This window comes from Hakea prostrata, chromosome 10 (assembly GCF_041222555.1).
Source record: "Hakea prostrata isolate BN-2017 chromosome 10, UWA_Hpros_2, whole genome shotgun sequence".
NCBI lineage: Eukaryota > Viridiplantae > Streptophyta > Magnoliopsida > Proteales > Proteaceae > Hakea > Hakea prostrata.
The window spans coordinates 39,797,144-39,816,292 of NC_142609.1; the positions used below are offsets into that span (position 1 = coordinate 39,797,144).

Below are 19,149 nucleotides of genomic sequence, written 5' to 3' on the forward strand. Positions count from 1 at the left end.
AGATGTATATTAATACCCTAAATTATGGACTATTTTTTTTTTGGTAAACAAATTATGGACTATACACGAGTTTGATTGACAAAAAGATCCAATAAGATCTTTTTTGGAATCATACTGAAACCTTTATTAGATGATCTTTTACTGAGATTCTGTTTTAACCAAAATATCTTTATTTAGGCATTTTTTTTATGGTGCAGAGAATTAGTGGGGATTTCGGTACAAAACAATAATGCTAAGGGTAATACCTCTCTCTATATATATGAAATCTATGATATGCCAAGCATTTGACAAAGAGGTTTACGATAAAAGCTTTTGACAAAGAAATGGCTTCACTCAAGCTTCGATTAGTTTGTCTCTTCATCATCTCTCTTATCTTCTTTGCTGGATCTAATGGTCAGTGTCTTCTCTTTTGCTAGATTTCATATAAATGTAGAAATAGAGAACTAAAAACATGATTGATTATTGTATTTTCTTTTATTTATACAGCTAGAGAAGTGAAGGAAATAGATGGAGTTGATGAGAAAGCAGGAGAACAGTGTACGCCCTGCTATAGAAAGCGAGAAGAATGTCAACTTATATGCTTTAGAGAGAGGTGCAAATTGAAGTTTGAAGCTGGAAAACTTTATGGCAAATGTTGCTGCTAAGATGATGAGATTCTCATGTAATACTCTACAATTAAAAATAAATAAATTTCACAAAATAAATAAATAAATAAAATTCTCTAGTACTCTCCCTACTTACTTCTTAATTACTAGTACTTTCACACTAAAACTTTTACATCAGCCCCCTCATGAAAAACAAATTCTTGCCTCTTTCTCTTCTACCATTATAAAGATTCAACATTGGGGGGCCAAAGAATGAAAGTCCAGATAACCTTTTGTTGAGGAAGAAATAATATTTTTTTGCCACATATATTATGTGGTTTTTTATAAGACCCATTGGAGGTCCTATCTCTGAATTATTTTTTTATATTAAGGAATATGCTCACATATATTTTGTGGGGCCCACACATTTGAAAAAAATACGTAAATTATTGGTGATATTTAATTTTCTTTGGCTAGAGATGCAAACCATTTTTTTTAGGATAAGAGATGCAAACCAATGGTTTAGTTATATTGCTAACTATAGACATTTTATTTACAATATAAAATCAAATAACAAAAATTGTAGAAGAAATAAATAAACAGAGAACATAAAATTAAATAAAAAATAATAAAAAAATGAGAAAAAGAGAAATGATAAATAAATTGAGAAAGAGAAAGAATACCTAATAGGAAGAAATAAATGAAAGAAAATAAATACGAAAAAAAGAGGAGAGAGGAGATATGAGAGAATATATAGGGATTGAGGAATTAGTTTCTAATTGGGAATGACATTTTGAATACCTAATAAGAATTTTTTTTTTAAATTTTTTTTTTTGGATATGAGGTTCATTGGGCCAGCTTACGCGCACCACGATTACATCCTAAGGGAGCTTTATATAATTAATGCCACTGAATGAGTGCGAACCCAAGACCTCCTCTAGAGAGCTTGGGCCTTTAACCGCTTTACTAATCCATTATAAAAAGAGAAGACTATAAATAAGAAGAAAATATGAGAGAGGAGAATAAATAGAGATTGATGAATTAATTTTTAATTAAGAATGACATTTATATCCATTATTTTATATTTAAAAATTGTTCTCAATATTGAAGTGGCCCAAAAAAACCCCCCCCATAAAAATAGTGATATTTCACTAAGTGCCAAAAGACCCGAAAAATTTAATAAAAAAAAAAAAATGAAGGAAACGGTGCTCCAATCGTCCAAAAGGTTTTTTTAAAAATTAAGAGAATTAATAATAAGCAAGGGGGAACTTTGCAAAAAATGATTACAAGAAATTAATATAATGTTTTTTAAACAAAAAGTGGGGGCCTCCATGGGGTGCCTGCTGCCCATTCATTGAGGCGTGGACCGTGAAAAATTGGTTATTAAAACTAAAAAAATAAAGAAATTAATATAATCTTTTAAAAAATGGGGGCGATGGCCGCCCGGCCCCCTATGGTTCCCCTAGCTCCAAAAGTATCTCTTTACTAATAATTAAAGGGTGTAATTTACATTCTATAGTCCTTTCTAATAGCATTAGTTGGAACAAAATGGACTTCATAGGTGGATTAAAAAATCGACCTATAAGATCCAAATAATAATTCAAATTTTTTGTATTGTTTCTAATCTGATGTGTGTAACTAATGACATCGGACTACTTAAAATCTAACGATCTGTATTAGTCCAAAATAATCTTAAATTAAATTTGCTAAATCTAATCTGTTCCTAAAATTTCTCCACTATTCTCTTTCCCTCTTTGTGCACTGTGTAAATCAGATTGTATAATCCAAAGTGGAGATTCTCTTCACCCTGCCACCAGACAGGCCATTTTTCCATTCTCCCACACTCACATAAAGTCTAATACGAAACTTGCCCGTGATACACCGACAGACCCATATGTAACAATGGGAGGATGAAGGATGGGCAGTTTAGCGAAGAGGATCTCCACCTGTATAATCCATCCATCCAGCAACTCAAAACACAGTCCTGCTGCCCTAGACATCCAATCCCAACAAAGAAGTGGTACTCAAGATGTTTACAGTTACAAGTTTGGGGCAAAAGGTTCCTGCTGTCAGATGTGTGCTAGATGCCCAACCATGCTACAGGAAGAGCTCTGCATGTGAATTCATTAGATCAGGTGCAAATAATTTGAAACAGGACCCTGCTACCTTCACAAAAATAAAATTCCTCACAGTAAAATCACTAATTTGTTAGAGACAATCTAGGTATTCATGTGGGTAGGGAATCAAAAGAAGAAAGGGAAAAGCTATAATTCAACGATAGAGAAATACATAAAAGAGTAAAGTAGCCATTCCTCTTTAAGTAAAGATCACAAAAATGAATTGAAAAGAAAGTTATTTTTTTTGGTAATAGAACTGCATTAAAAAAAAACTACCCAGAGGAACAACTTGGAGGTAAGAAATCCACCAGCCAAGGAGAGGAAATGGGCCAAACAGTCAAACTCGGCACTGACCGGGCCCTCCTAGCCAAGGTGTCTGCTAAAGCATTAGACACTCTTGAAATAAAAAGAAAATTACAAACATCAATATCCTGACATAACCTTAAAATATCTCCTAAAATAAGACTAACATCCCAATCTAAAAACAAATTGATGCCATTTAAGAAATGGATAATCGATTGATTATCAGAACATATCTAGATGCATCTATATCTACTTCGAATTGCATCATGAAGAGCATCACGAAGGCACAAAGCTTCACCCATTAAAGAAGATGAAATCTTTTTTGGATCCGAAACAACATGCAGCAGACTTCCACTTGGAGAAAGAAAAGCATAACCAATTCCATTTTGCTCTTCAAATGTTGTAAAACTAGCATCACATAATATAGTAAGAACTATAGATATAGATTGGGAAGAAAAAAGAAGAGAAGACACCTGATTTGAGTTGTTATCTTCTTGTAGAGAATCTACCGTATGACCATCATTTCCTTTATTTTTCTGCAATACTGTCAAGAATTCATTAGCAGCCTTCTGTGCTTGTTGAATCACCACAATTGGATTCGTGTCTTTTTGTTGAAAGATCAACAAATTACGAGCAAGCCTTATTTGCCATAATATGAAACCAAATCGTGTACAGATTGCACGAAACTCCTCCTTACCCAATAGCTTGAAACTCAACCATTCAAAAATAAAATCAGATAAAGAAGGAGAGGAACCTGGCATTGGTGAGTAACCAATTGAGCTGCCATACAAAACGGCTCTCACAAAACTACAACCTAGAAAAAATTATGGTATTTTGGATTTTGGGTAAGTACTAAAGAACCAAAGATAAAAGATATTCAATAAATGAATGCAGAAGAATTAATGCCAGAGTTATTGTAATTGTGCTTACCCTCCTTTTTTCTGTGTGTGTTGCTTATATATCAACTCCATACCTCAGTTATTGTGAAGACGAATCTTGACCGTAGGATCCCTCCCATTAAGATGAAGGGTTGAGATTGTTAATGGTGGATAACTTAATCACCAAGTCATGAACTCAATCTTCCTGAAGAAGTTTCAAGCCAGTTGCACCTTTTCCCAAATTGATCATTAGCTCAGAGTCTCGTGGGCCTAGATATGACAGCTATCCCTTGAATCACCAAACAAAGCGTAGGGGAACAACCCTCGAAAAGACATGAACAAATGGGAGGCTTCCTAATGAGCACTGGTTTTTAATGCACTTAAGAGCATTTAATGTTGAATAATGCTCTAATTGACGTATGGATAAAGATGACCTCGCTGTGTTACTTTTGCCGGGAAGTGATATCCTAAGTGCCATATAAAGTATATGTCGAGAAGTGGCTTACTGAAAAGTACTTGAGCAGCTTCTTCAAATAGGGTTTAGCAATTTCTGAGCTTTCCTTCTACTTTAGCAAACCTATGCAAAGTTTCCATCTTCTCAAAACTTAGTAAGTTCCATTGGGCCTCAGTAACCGTGGGTAGAAAGCTAGTGAAGAAGTACGATTCCTTCAGCAACCCTAGAGTCCGCAGCACACCCTAGAACATGTTGGAATAAGAGGGGACCCCTTCGAGGGTAGATTCCCTCCATCCTTTCTAGAATTAGCCTCTGATTCATGTAGTGAATAGAAGAGACCTCTGCGTGAAGATAAATCTTCAACAATCTCAATCAACTATTAGCAACCTCAACCCTTCATCTTAATGGGAGAGATCCTACGGTTAAGATTCGTCTTCACAATAGTTGAGGTACACACAGAATGAAGGAGGGTAAACCCAATTAATAACTCTGGCATTAATTCTCCTACAAGTTCCAAAGAAGTTATTCCTTCTTGGAGCATTTACTCCTCAATACGAGGATCTGTGTTTTCCTGAATCTGCCTTAATCATTGGAGGTGGCTTCCGTCCCTAGAGGCGGCTCATTGTCACATCTCTTTGATCCACAGGAACCTACTACAGGCTAGAAGTGGACCAAGTTGGATGCAAGCAAATTTTGGAACAACAAATATGATTCTTGCCTTGACCTAAAACAACAAGCTATTCATTAGAATCTTGGAGATTGCACATTAGCTAACTCATATAGATACTTGGGGGGGGGGGGAGATTGTTGCTTTGTAAATAAGGGATCATGCCATTCGATCCAGATGGGAAGAATGGAGTTGTAGCATTAGTTGGATGTTTCGATCTTAGCAATGTTTTTTTACTTTTTTTGGTAACTATTCTTAGCACCATGTCGAGGACTTGAGATGGTGGCAAACCTGTACCTAGACATTCATTTTGTTGTGTTGGATTTCTCTCACTGGATCAATTTCTTCCCATAAAAGAAATTGGTGTAATTATCTTATAGCAATGTCATACCAAATTTGCTTGATGACTGTTTGTTGTTCTCATAGCTAAACTTGAAGAATATATGTAACCTGAAGGCATGTCTAAATGTGAATTGCAAGACAAGTGAACAAGCAATTAACTTAAAAGATATCCAATCTCTTCTTCAGCCCTAATACTCACATCAAATTTTGAATTTATTTGATATCATTGGATATTTATAATTTAATATTAAAACAATTTTGATATTCATCCTTAGATGTATATTAATACCCTTGAATTATAGACTAGTATACGAGTTTGATTGAAAGAAAGGATCCCATAAGATCTTTTTTGGCATTGTACTGGAAATCTTTATAACAAGAAACTATGTTTTTCTGTTTTAATCAAAATATCTTTATTTAGGCATTTCTTTTGATGGTGCAGAGAATTAGTGGGGATTTCGGTACAAAACAATAATGTTGATGATAATACCTATATATATGAAACCTATGATATTCCTTCGTCAATACAAGCATTTGACAAAGAGGTTTACGATAAAAGCTTTCGACAAAGAAATGGCTTCACTCAAGCTTCGATTAGTTTGTCTCTTCATCCTCTCTCTTATCTTCTTTGCTGGATCTAATGGTCAGTGTCTTCTCTTTTGCTAGATTTCATATAAATGTAGAAATAGAGAACTAAAAACATGATTGATTCTTGTATTTTCTTTTCTTTATGCAGCTAGAGAAGTGAAGGAAATAGATGGAGTTGATGAGAAAGTAGGAGGACAGTGTACGCCTTGCTATAGAAAGCGAGAAGAATGTCAACTTATATGCTTTAGAGAGAGGTGCAAATTGAAGTTTGAAGCGGGAAAACTTTATGGCAAATGTTGCTGCTAAGATGATGAGATTCTTATGTAATACTCTACAATTAAAAATAAATAAATTTCACAAAATAAATAAATAAATAAAATTCTCTGGTACTCTCCCTACTTATATTTATGGTACAAAGCGTCGGCGAGATATCGCCTTATCGTTCTCATGTCCGTCAGTAACATAATATGAAGCATGAGTTATACTTAAGATAAATGTATAATGAATTGTAGACTTTATATTTCTCTTATTGTTGTGTTTTTGTGTTCTTTTTGTATGTTTACGATAGTTTATATGAATTTTCCAAACTTCTAGTTTTGCCCGCATATAGTTGGACATTTTCCAATCAGAAACTTTAGATTAAGTGATGTTTTAACCCGAAATAATGTTTCAAGTGTGAAAACAACTTTAAATAGCCTTCAAAACCAGGAGTCGAGTTTTCATCGACACCCTGCCAAAAATCGCCGACATCTCTGCAAAATGTAGCTGTCTCGATGATGTCGCCAGCCACTGATACGGCAACATAGTCCGACATTTTGGACCTTGTTTACATCCTAATTACTAATACTTTCACACTAGCCCCTCATGAAAAGCAAATTCTTGCATCACTTTCTCTTCTACTAATTTAGAAGGACAAAGAACTCTACTTGGTCTTGTAGGTAATACACATAGTTATATTAAGGGTCATTGGACTAGAAATCTTAAATCTAAATCTATTATTTATTTTAAAATCAATTTATACAGTTCAGTCAGAAGTTTATTCAGAAAGTATCATAACCTAGGATTTAGAAGAATTTTGTAATTAGCTATAATTTAGGATTCTAAAAGAGGTTTTATTATTATTTTTTTTTTTCTCAGCATTTCGGGTTTTCTTTGGAGTTTGGATTAGTTCTTTATCAGGGAAAAACTATGTGCTGTCTCAATGCTTTTGAATTACACAGTAGGGGGTGAGGGCCGTGAGGCCGACAGGCAATTCATTAAGATTTTTACATTTGATTTTTTTTCTAATATTTATAGATGAGTTACACCATTATTGTGTGGTAGAGAAACGTATAGAAAGACATTCAAGCTCTTTTCTTTGGATGAAAGTAGCTCCAAATTGGGACGGAACCAAGATTCAATATTAGAGGGCAAAAAGAATGAAAATTCAGATAACCTTTTTGTTGGGGAAGTACTAATGTTTTTTTGCCACATACATTGTGTGGCCCCTTATAAGACTCACCGGTATCTCATCTCTGAATTATTTTATTATATTAAGGAATAGACCCAAATATATTTTGTGGGGCCCACACATTTGAAAAAAAAAATGTTATTTATTCATGATATTTAATTTTCTTTGGCTAGAGATGCAAACCATTTTTTTTAAATAAGAGATGCAAATCAATGGTTTAGTTACCTTACTAACTATAGACATTTTATTCACAATATAAAATCAAATAATAAAAATTGCAAAAGAAATAAAGAAACAAAAAATATAAAATCAAATACAATAAATAGAAAAAAAAAAAAAAAAAAAGAAGAAGAAGAAGAAAAGAAAGAAAGAAAGAAAGAAGGAGAAACAATAAATAAATTGAGAAAGAGAAGAAATACCTAATAGGAAGAAAGAAAAGAAAGAGAATAAATAGAAAGAAAAGAGGAGAGAGGAGATAGCAGAGAATAAATCGGGATTGAGGAATTAATTTCTAATTAGGAATGACATTTTGAGTACCTAATAAGAATTTTTTTCAAAAATTTCCTTTAACTCATGTTTATAGAAAGAGAAGATAATAAATATGAAAAAAGACGAAAGAAAAGAGAGAGGAGAATAAATAAGGATTGAGGAGTTAATTTTTAATTAAGAATGACATTTATATCCATTATTTTATCTTTAAAATTTGTTTTCAAGATTGAGGGGCCAAATAGTGATACTTCACATGTGATAAAAGAAAAAACTAAAAAAATTATGAGAAATAATATAAAAACTGAAAAAATTAAGGAAATTAATATAATTTTTTTTTAAAATGGGGGTGATGGCCCGCCCAACCCCACTGTGGTTCCGCCCCTTGCTCCAAAGTAGCTCTTTACTAATAATTGAAGGGTGTAATTTAAATTCTTTAGTCCTTTCCAATAGCATTAGTTGGAACAATGGCCTGCATTAAACAGGATGGACTGGAAAAAAATCATCTGTTGTGCACATCTCTTCTTGGGGCTTTTACACTTAAAAATTATCAATTTTGATCTCAACCATTAAATTGGTATTTTACACGTGTCGCAATGAAGCACCGCACTGCTGTGCACCGCAGAGAGATGTGCACAACAGACGATTTTTTTCTCGTAACGGAAGACATTGAACTACTTAAAATCTAACGATCTGTATTAGTCCTAAAAAATCTTAAATTAAAATTTCTAAATCTAATCTATCCCTAAAATTTCTCCACTATTCTCTTTCCCTCTCCGTGCACTGCTGCAAATCAAATTGTATAATGCCGAGAAGTGGCTTACTGAAAAGTACTTGAGTAGCTTCTTCAAACAAGGTTTAGCAATTTATGAGCTTTCCTTCTACTTTAGCAAACCTATGCAAAGTTTCCATCTTCTCAAAACTTAGTAAATCCAATCGGACCTCTGTAACCATGGGTAGAAAACTAGTGAAGAAGTACGATTCCTTCGGCGACCCTAGAGTCCCCAGCGAACCCTAGAACATGTTGGAATAAGAGGGGACCCCTTCAAGGGTAGATTCCCTCCATCATTTCTAGAATTAGCCTCTGATTCATGTAGTGAATAGAAGAGACCTCTGCGTGTGAAGATAAACCTTCAACAATCTCAATCCACCATCAGCAACCTCAACCCTTCATCTTAATGGGAGAGATCCTACAGTTAAGATTCGGTTTCACAATAGTTGAGGTATGGAGTTGATATATAAGCAATACACACAGAATGAAGGAGGGTAAACCCAATTAATAACTCTGGCATTAATTCTCCTGCAAGTTCCAAAGAAGTTATTCATTCTTGGAGCATTTACTCCTCAATACAAGGATCTGTGTTTTCCTGAATCTGCCTTAATCATTGGAGGTGGCTTCCGTCCTTAGAGGCGGCCCACTGTCACATCTCTTTGATCCACAGGAACCTACTATAGGCTAGAAGTGGACCAAGTTGCACGCAAGCAAATTTTGGAACAACAAATATGATTCTTGCCTTGACCCAAAACAACAAGCTATTCATTAGAATCTTGGAGATTGCACATTAACTAACTCGTATAGATACTTGGGGGGGGGGGGGATTGTTGCTTTGTAAATAAGGGATCATGCCATTCAATCCAGATGGGAAGAATGGAGTTGTAGCATTAGTTGGATGTTTCGATCTTAGCAATGTTATTTATTTTTTTTGGTAACTATTCTTTGCACCATGTCGAGGACTTGAGATGGTGGCAAACCTGTACCTAGACATTCATTTTGTTGTGTTGGATTTCTCTCACTGGATCAGTTTCTTCCCATAAAAGAAATTGGTGTAATTATCTTATAGCAATGTCATATCGAATTTGCTTGATGACTGTTTGTTGTTCTCATAGCTAAACTTGAAGAATATATGTAACCTGAAGGCATGTCTAGATGTGAATTGCAAGACAAGTGAACAAGCAATTAACTTATAAGATATCCAAACTCTTCTTCAGCCCTAATACTCACATCAAATTTTGAATTTGTTTGATATCATTGGATATTTATAATTTAATATTAAAACAATTTTGATATTCATCCTTAGATGTATATTAATACCCTTGAATTATAGACTAGTATACGAGTTTGATTGACAGAAAGGATCCCATAAGATCTTTTTTGGCATTGTACTGGAAATCTTTATAACAAGAAACTATGTTTTTCTATTTTAATCAAAATATCTTTATTTAGGCATTTCTTTTGATGGTGCAGAGAATTAGTGGGGATTTCGATACAAAACAATAATGTTGATGATAATACCTATATATATGAAACCTATGATATTCCTTCGTCAATACAAGCATTTGACAAAGAGGTTTACGATAAAAGCTTTCGACAAAGAAATGGCTTCACTCAAGCTTCGATTAGTTTGTCTCTTCATCCTCTCTCTTATCTTCTTTGCTGGATCTAATGGTCAGTGTCTTCTCTTTTGCTAGATTTCATATAAATGTAGAAATAGAGAACTAAAAACATGATTGATTCTTGTATTTTCTTTTCTTTATACAGCTAGAGAAGTGAAGGAAATAGATGGAGTTGATGAGAAAGCAGGAGGACAGTGTACGCCTTGCTATAGAAAGCGAGAAGAATGTCAACTTATATGCTTTAGAGAGAGGTGCAAATTGAAGTTTGAAGAGGGAAAACTTTATGGAAAATGTTGCTGCTAAGATGATGAGATTCTCATGTAATATTCTACAATTAATAACAAATAAATTTCACAAAATAAATAAATAAATAAAATACTCTAGTACTCTCCCGACTTACTTCTTAATTACTAATACTCACACACTAAAACTTTTACATCAGCCCCCTCATGAAAAACAAATTCTTGCCTCTCTTTCTCTTCTACCATTAAGGGTCATTGCACTAGAATCTTTCAATCTTAAATTTAAATATATTATATATTTTAAATTCAATTTATACAGTTTTTAATTCAGAAAGTTTCATAACCTAGGATTTAGAAGAATTTTGTAATTAGCCATAATTTAGGATTCTAAAAAAGGTTGTTGTTATTTTATTTTCTCAGCAATTTGAGTTTTCTTCGGAGTTTGGATTAGTTTTGTGTCAGGGAAGAACTATGTGCTGATGCTTTTGAACCACACAGTAGGAGGTGAAGCCCACATGCAATCCATTAAGATTTTTACCTTGATTTTTTCTAATATTTATAGTAGGGTTACACAACTATTGTGTGGTGGAGTAACTTATGAAAAGACATTTCAAGCTCTTTTCTTTGGATGAAAGTAGCTCCAAATAGGAGCGGAACTAGGATTTAACACGGGGGAGCAAAGAAAGAAAGTCCAAATAATCTTCTTGTTGAGGAAGCACTAATGTTTTTTCACCACATATATTATGTGGCCCCTAATAAGATTCACTGGGGTTCTATCTCTGAATTATTTTCTTATATTAAGGAATAGGCCCACATATTTTGTGGGGCCCACACATTTGAAAAAAAATACATAATTTATTGATGATATATTTTGGTTCTTTAGTACTTTTCCCTAAAAAGATCTCTACATGTGAATTCATTAGATCAGGTGCAGATAATTTGAAACAGGACCCTGCAACCTTCACTAAAATAAAATTCCTCACAGTAAAATCACTAATTTGTCAGAGACAACTAAGATTCATGTGGGTAGGAAATCAAAAGAAGAAAGGGAAAAGCTATAATTCAACCAAAGAGATGTCCAGAAAAGAGTAAAGTAGCCATTCCTCTGTATGTAAAGATCACAAAAAGAAATTGAAAGGAAAGTTGAAAGGATGTTTTATCTAACTTGAAAAAATTATGGTATTTTGGATTCTGGGTAAGTACCAAAGAACCAAAAGATAAAGATATTCAACAGATCCATTGACTGTAGTGTTTTCATTACACAAATGGCGTAACAAGCTCATGATACAGAACTGAAACTTTAAACACCCAACCAGAACAAGGAGAGAAAGGAAGGAAAACCTCTCACACAAGGGATAGCTCTCCCTTATTTAGGGATACATTCACCTCTGGCCTTTTCTTTTTTCAGTTTCTCTTTTTAGGGAAAAGTGAGAAAGAAGGGAGGAGGGCCATTCTTTCCTGATGTCAATTGAATAAGCCCAAGCTACTGTTGCAGAAACTAAAATAATGAGCTAAGTGGAAGGCCATTCTTTCCTGATCCCAAATGTGTAGTTGATCTCCAAGTAGCACTTGTTGTCATCATCGACAAGCTGAAACAAAAAACATAGATAAGAAACCAAACACAAAGATGATCGAAAAACAATAAAAACAATGCAAATCATTTGAGCTCCTACTGTGGAATTGGCTGATCAAGATTGGGATCGGCCAATTCAGATTGGTAATGACAGAAACCAATCTTGGATCCAGGCTATCCAGCCAATTCTAGGGTTTCTGGAATCAATTCGGCAGATTCCTATCCGATCCACGTTGAAATTGGCCAATTCAAATTGGAAACAGTCTAAGACTGACCCCAAATCCTGCTGATTCTAGAGTTTTGGTACACTGATGATCAAATTGCTCTATTAACATAAAATTAGGTGTTGTATCTAATATTACAATCTCAAGCAATCAATATATACAACCACGAAAAACTGAAAACAAGAATTTTCATGTGATTAATGCTACCTTTGTTCTTGCTGAATATGACCCTCTAGCAAAAATGCCAGAGGGGGTGGTCTCTTCTGGCATCTCATGTGTGTAAGGCTCTGCCTCTGGACTGAAAGTTCCAAGCATCTGTTTTGTGCTATCCACTGAAATCAAACTAATTGTGAGGGGAAGGTGCCAAGTTTTAATGCTTAACCAAACAGATTAATATACAAGTGAAACCCTTTTCCTAAAAGAAAGTTAATGAAATGGGGGAAAAGAGGAGAAGCATACCCTTGATACCAGTTTTCCAAACTGTATTGGAGTATTTTAGGCCAGAGACAATGTTGTTGTTCACCTTGAAGGAGAATTTTAGTCTGTAACGGCTACCCTCTTTTAAAGTAAACCATGAACCCTTGGGAATTCCAGCCTCGGGAATGGGAAGAACAATATCAGGACTTCCAGGAGAGATGATATAAAAGCTCAGGATCTTAACATCTGCTTCCAAAGTTTCTACACCATAGGGACGGAGAGAGAGCAGCCAGTCAAAATCCAATCATTCAACCAGTGGGAACTATTCAAGTTGAAGATAATCTTATACTAATTCAAATCTTTTAATGGTGAGAGCAATGGGTAGCCAGCAAAAAATAATGTTCTTGAGAGGAGAAGAAAATGGATACCTGCAACGCAGTTCAAATCGACTCTCCCCAGAAGTTGTTCCTTCCACCTCCTCAAACTCTCGTCTCCCTGAACCACCAAATTCATCCAAGAACATAGAAACATTTGATTTTGAGTTTTATGTAACAAATATCATGAATAAAGAAAGAAGAACAGATTGCTTTGCTTACAATATGAGGTACTAACCTGATCCTTTTCAAGCTGAGCTTTCAATGTGTACTGAGGACCCAACTCTATTTCACCATCATCAAAATCATCTTCTTCCTCAGTACCATAGAGAGAAGCCTCACTCATCTGTCTATTAATGCACTTTTCTCCTCCAAGAGACTCTTCGGTTGGCGCTGGAGACGGTGTTGCTAAAGCTTTTGAAGATCCTGAGAAACAATTCTCCTCCTCACCATCTTTTCTTTCAACAAAACCCATTTTCTTGGAACTTGAAGCAGCTCCAATAACCAAAGACATCAACAGTTCATGAACAGTTCCAACTAAAACCAGCAAAACCCAAGTCACCCAACAATGAGAGAGACACAATCCCGCGAATGGATAACCCAGTCAGGCAAAAATACAAACAGGAACTTTACAAAAACCCAAAATCAGATAAACCCATACACAAAACAAGACGATCGAGAGCAATGGAGGTGGAGGAAGTATGAAGAAAGTAAGAAATGGTCATGTGGTGATCAACATTAAAGAATTGGCGAGCAATTGAGCTGGAGAGATCGTGAGGGCCACTCTCGCACATCTCTACACGCAGGCCACGACCCACGATTCCATGTTTCTTCTAGTTCCAGGCCTCCTTCGGATTCCTTGGATTGGTGGAAAGTAGCTGCATTTTGACCACTGTCTTTGAGATTTTCAAAGCCTAGAGTTGGAGATAAGTGTAACGATTTGGCTCAACTTGGATTGAACCCTTATGGGTATAGGTTTGTGAAGAACGGTAAGGAAAATCGAACTAGTTGAGTTGAAAGTGAACTGATTGGCTCCAATGTGGACCAAGTGAAATGATTGACACTAATTCCTGTCTTCAATTGAGGGAAAAGAATAAAATCTTACTGCGTGTTCCATGCAGCGTTTCTTGTTTCAACGACATGGGCTGTTTTCACAATTTGCTTTCTTATTATTATTTTTTGTGAAAGTGAGGAGACCTTCTAATCTTAAATAGACTATGTATACAAGAAAGAGTTGTGAGAGGCACATCTACTCAATGTGGGATCCACCGCCCCATGGGTCATGGGTTGCTGCAAAATTTGATTAGATGAGCTTAATAGAGGAAGTTCCTAGATGGTGCAAGGGTCTATAGAACATGAGAAGTTATTTGTATCATTTTATAGGATGTAAGTGGATAATCGAAATTTATTCTAAATTCACATTTGTATTCGTTTAGGGGTATTCGAATCAGTTTGATTACTAATAGGATGTGGATATGATATTCCCCTTTCTTACTGGTTAGGTATTATCCATCCAATAAAATTATTTGATTTAATTACTTGTTTTCTTATTTTTAATGATTTTTTTTGAGATATGTGACTACTTTTAAGATTTTATACTAAAATAAATATTAAAGTTATTAAATTTCAAACCTAGCCCTCACAAATAAAATGGTAAAGATGTCAACACGGTAGCCACTGAGTGGGTGCAAATCCAGGACCTCCTCGTGGGAGGGTGGGTCTTTAACCGCTTGACTAACCCATCATTGGCCCGTAGTTGAAAACTTGTATTCATATCCATTTAGAAGAATTTATTTAAGAAAATAATTATTCAATTATCATCGGAATCGGATTAAATCCGTCCAAAAACCGATAGGATATTATATGAATCCGTCCCATTGTAATAGGATGCGGATATGGTATTATTACCACTATCTTATCCAAATCCGATCTGTTTACACCTCTACTCTTTTATCTTTCCATTGATTAGACCATCTTCATCAATTATCAAGGTAAAAAAAAAAACTTTATTGTCAATGCAGGGTTAGTAGAGTGGTAAGCTCCATTCTTCTCAGTGGAGAGGTCATGGCTTCGACCATTGCAGACAACAAAGCTCCACCCTGAGGATGTAATCGAGGTGTACGCAAGCTGGCCCAGATTAACCTTAAATACCAAAATAAAAAAAAAAAAAAAAAAAAAAAAAATCTCCATTTACCTTACATTGCTCTAGTTGGATATTGTCAGGTTGATGATAAATCTGTGGATGTATTTCTAGTAGAGTAGTGGCAGCTTTCTATGCAGAGATATAAGATTGAGGAAGTTTTAGGATTTTGTCCCCTTATATATACCTCTCCCCCTTCCCATCTCCTGAGCCCATGGACCCCAAAAAAATGATAATCTATTTCGAGTCCGGATTTGCGATCCCGTCGGGAAGCACAAAGCTTTTCCACCCCAAAATACAAGGGGCCCAGGGGTGGGTGATGGAATTTTTTTTTTTAAATATTTTTCAGCTGTGGGACCCACCGATTTTGTGGTGGTAAAACCGTCGGGGAGCACAGAGAGTGCTCTCCGACGGGGGTGATGATCCGGATTCATCCTCTCTGCTCTCCGACGGGGGTGATGATCCGGATTCATCTATTTCACCTACCAAAAAGAAAAGTGAAGACAGATCATGGGTCATGTGTGTGTGAAAGAGATAGGTTTACTGAGAGCATTTAGGACTTCAACCATGGTCATGGAAGAATCCCTGATAGTGTCTCTTTGATCAATGTTTATAAGCTAATGATCAACTAATTAAGAGATTATGTTCCACCACTTGTAAATAATGAATTGTTTAAGAACCCTCTGAGAAAGGTGGGTTTCCTTTATAATTGGATTAATCAAGGAAAAGTACTATCCACAAGCAAAAGGAGTAGAGTGAGTTTTTCCAAAAGAACTGGGCCATGATTTTGGATCTGCTTAACCTTAGATCCCTTAAATGAATCAAGGCACAGCGAAAGATTTCCTTAATGCACAATATTATAATTGTAGAATAGACAGGTTTGCATTTAGTGAGTGGATCCAGCACCATGTATTACACACTGTTGGCACTGAACCTAACCAACTAGTTGGATCGCTAGTTGGATCGACGGCTAAGATTGGACTTGAATTTGCTCAAAAAAACAAGAAAAGTCAAAGTGGGCCGATCGTGGCAATTAGCAAGGCACCTCCGATACCAATTCAGATTGTAAAACAACATTACCTGTATTAGGGTTTTAGGAAATCACGATTGCTTAGACAGTTAGAGTATTAGGTATGACAGTGTTTACCGTTATTTTGCCATAGATCGGCATTTCCGTTTTGATAAACTAGTTCTTATGCAAAACCGTTTTTTTAATGTTTTAGTGCTAAAAAACCGTTCTTTGCTTGAAAATGGGCGTTTGATAAATTCGTTCTGAAGATATTTTTAGAACACTAATAGAATATGTTGGTGTGTTTTTTTTTTTTTGAAAAATAAGTTGGTGTTTGATAAACTTGTTCTAAGGCTTCAATTTGAATCAATTTTATCACTTTCGTTTCTGTTCTTTTGTAAAAACATCTTTTTGATGTTCTGCAAAAAGCGTTCTTTAGAACACTTTTCTGACTAGTCCGTTCTTAAAGAACAGAAGAATGAACCGTTTTATCAAACGCCTCTAACCTGTTCTTCTGTTCATAAAGAACAGAATAATGCCAAAAAAGTTTTTTAAGAATGTTATCAAACGCGCCCCTAGTGTCCTGCCCAAAAAGAGTCTCCTGCTAAGTCAGTTAAATCTTCTATTTAGTAGGTGGTTGGATCAGTCCCAACACAGGCTCGTAGTCTGTAGGGCGCAACACTTGTTTGGGCAGAGAGGATGTTGAACTACTCACTAACGAGCTGGGGATGATCAATGTATCTTATTATCATGTGGTTCCCTTCATCTTGATCAGTTTTAAGGGTAGTGTTTGGCTTTAGTGCTGCGCAATTAATACGCAGCACTGGACTGCAAATGAGGAGGATCAATTCAAGTGGTCGAGACTCAATCTGATCACCATTTTTTTTTTTAACTACACCAACTAAAATCCGAAAAGAAAAAAAAACTAATGGTCAAACCATCATTTTAAATCCCGACCGTAAAGAGCTCTGTACTACTCATTAAATGTGTAGCACTGAAGCACTGCTAGTTTGCAAGCCTATTTGAGAAGACGGAACACGGTGTCATAAATGCATTTGGCGCCATTCCTTCGCTCCTCAGCAAGTGTAAATAGGGTGAACCGTGAACGTCATTTTCATCTCTTTCCTTAGCATTTCAAAGTTCAGGAGATCTTTGCTTGTGTTTCACTCAACTTCAAGCTTCAAGCTTCAAGCATTTTTCACATTCTTCGTTGCTTTTTTGATGATGAAGATACGGTTATTTTCAAATAGGGGGAACGTCATTTTCAAAGATGTTTAGCTTGGAATAGTCCCCCCTTCATCCCATAGAGCAACGCTTCCACCTCATCATTTGTGTTGATGTTTTCAGCTTTATAGTGTAGCACACTTTGCCTTTGCAAATTATTCTCTCATTACTCTAGCCTGCACTTTTTAGTTTGCATTATATACCCTTGAACACCATAAAGTAGATATAAGGATTTCATTAGGGATTTTATATTATCCTTGTGACATTTTCTTGAGTCAATAAGTTGTTCCCCATCCTCCACAACTAAGGACCAAAGCTTTAATTCTCCTACTATTCATTGGGAAACATTTCTTGGGACTTTATTTGGATCCGGCACTATTTTATTGAAGATTGTTGAATTTCTTTTCTTTCAAATAAAATAACAAGTTATAATGAAGACAGAGAGAAATCATTGGGATGACTTTCTTCGATGAGTTAGCAGAGATGTCACTTCTCAGACTGTCTATTGTCCCTTTTATGGAAAACTTTGCCTAGCCTGGGGATCATAAAGGTGAGCTGAAGTGGTCAAGGAACTATAGATGAGGAGTTGAGTGAGGTTGAAGCATTTTGCTTTAGTCCTGCGCAATTAATGTCCATGACATTTCAGCGGACCATTGGATCGAGATCTGGTCGAGATTTCAACCGAGATCTCAATCTCAACCATTTCAGCTCGATCCGACAACTAACAATTTCACTGAATGTGTCATGCACATTAAATGCACAAACACAAGCAAGGTCCAAGATTGAGAGGGGAGCCTTTAAACCTTACATTGTGGACAAGCACAAACCATGCGTCTTCGTGCCGACCAATAATCGAGGTGACTTCGACTCTAACACCACTGTCTAGATACGTGTCTAACCTTAAGAATAAGCACCTCGAGATCATCATTGGGCAATACATCCATCTTGAAGTAGCCCCTTTTCTTTATTGCCTTGGCCTTATGAAGATGTCAATTTATGTACTCGAAGCCAAATAACAAATCCAAACCCTATTGCAGGGTTATATAACAAATCATTAAACAGGATGGAGTGTGGGACTTATGGAACAGGGCAAAATTATGGTTGCAAAGATAGAGTACTTGAAAAAGAGCAACTCTCTAGAAGCACTAGTGAGGGCAATGAAGGAAGGCATGCAATACAGAGATCACATCCACGAAGTGTGGGTAAATGAGGAGATGACAACTCCTCTCTTCTAAAATAAATAAAGTTTAGTGAAGGTGGGAAACCAAATCGGATTTGGATTTTGCCTATTTCTTTAATTCAAAATAAATGAAGTTTAGGAAAATGGGAAACCAATTTGGATTTGAATTTTGCACATTTCATTAATTCAAAATAAATGAAGTTTAGGGTAAAATTGACATTTAATCTGGTTTTTATAAATGGAGTAGCATCGTCTTTTGATTTCTTAATTTTAATGAAGGGCAAATTAGACATTATATATTCAAACTTAACGGGGCTAATTATCCCTTAATAATAATAACCTCTGTTTATAAGTAAAAGAGAGTTCAGATCGATTGAGGCATTACATGTTTATAGTAGAAGGAGCACCCGGGAAAACAATATATGATTCTTGCACACAATAATATATTTTGATAGGGAGATAGTAGGGATAAAATGAAACTACGCCTGGTGGTTGTGCCACTG

At 35.6% G+C, this 19,149-nt stretch overlaps 1 protein-coding gene across 1 annotated transcript; it reads right to left on the reverse strand.

The window, feature by feature from the left end:
• Window positions 1–11,594: 11,594 nt before the first annotated feature.
• LOC149002896 (rho GDP-dissociation inhibitor 1-like) lies at window positions 11,595–14,026 on the reverse strand. Its single transcript, XM_089137174.1, has 5 exons — window positions 13,332–14,026; window positions 13,148–13,214; window positions 12,762–12,980; window positions 12,510–12,634; window positions 11,595–12,094 (listed from the first exon to the last, which is right to left on the reverse strand). Exons 1-5 carry the CDS (start codon window positions 13,605–13,607, stop codon window positions 12,017–12,019), a joined length of 765 nt encoding a protein of 254 aa, XP_088993300.1. The 5' UTR covers window positions 13,608–14,026; the 3' UTR covers window positions 11,595–12,016.
• Between the last annotated feature and the right edge of the window lie 5,123 nt (window positions 14,027–19,149).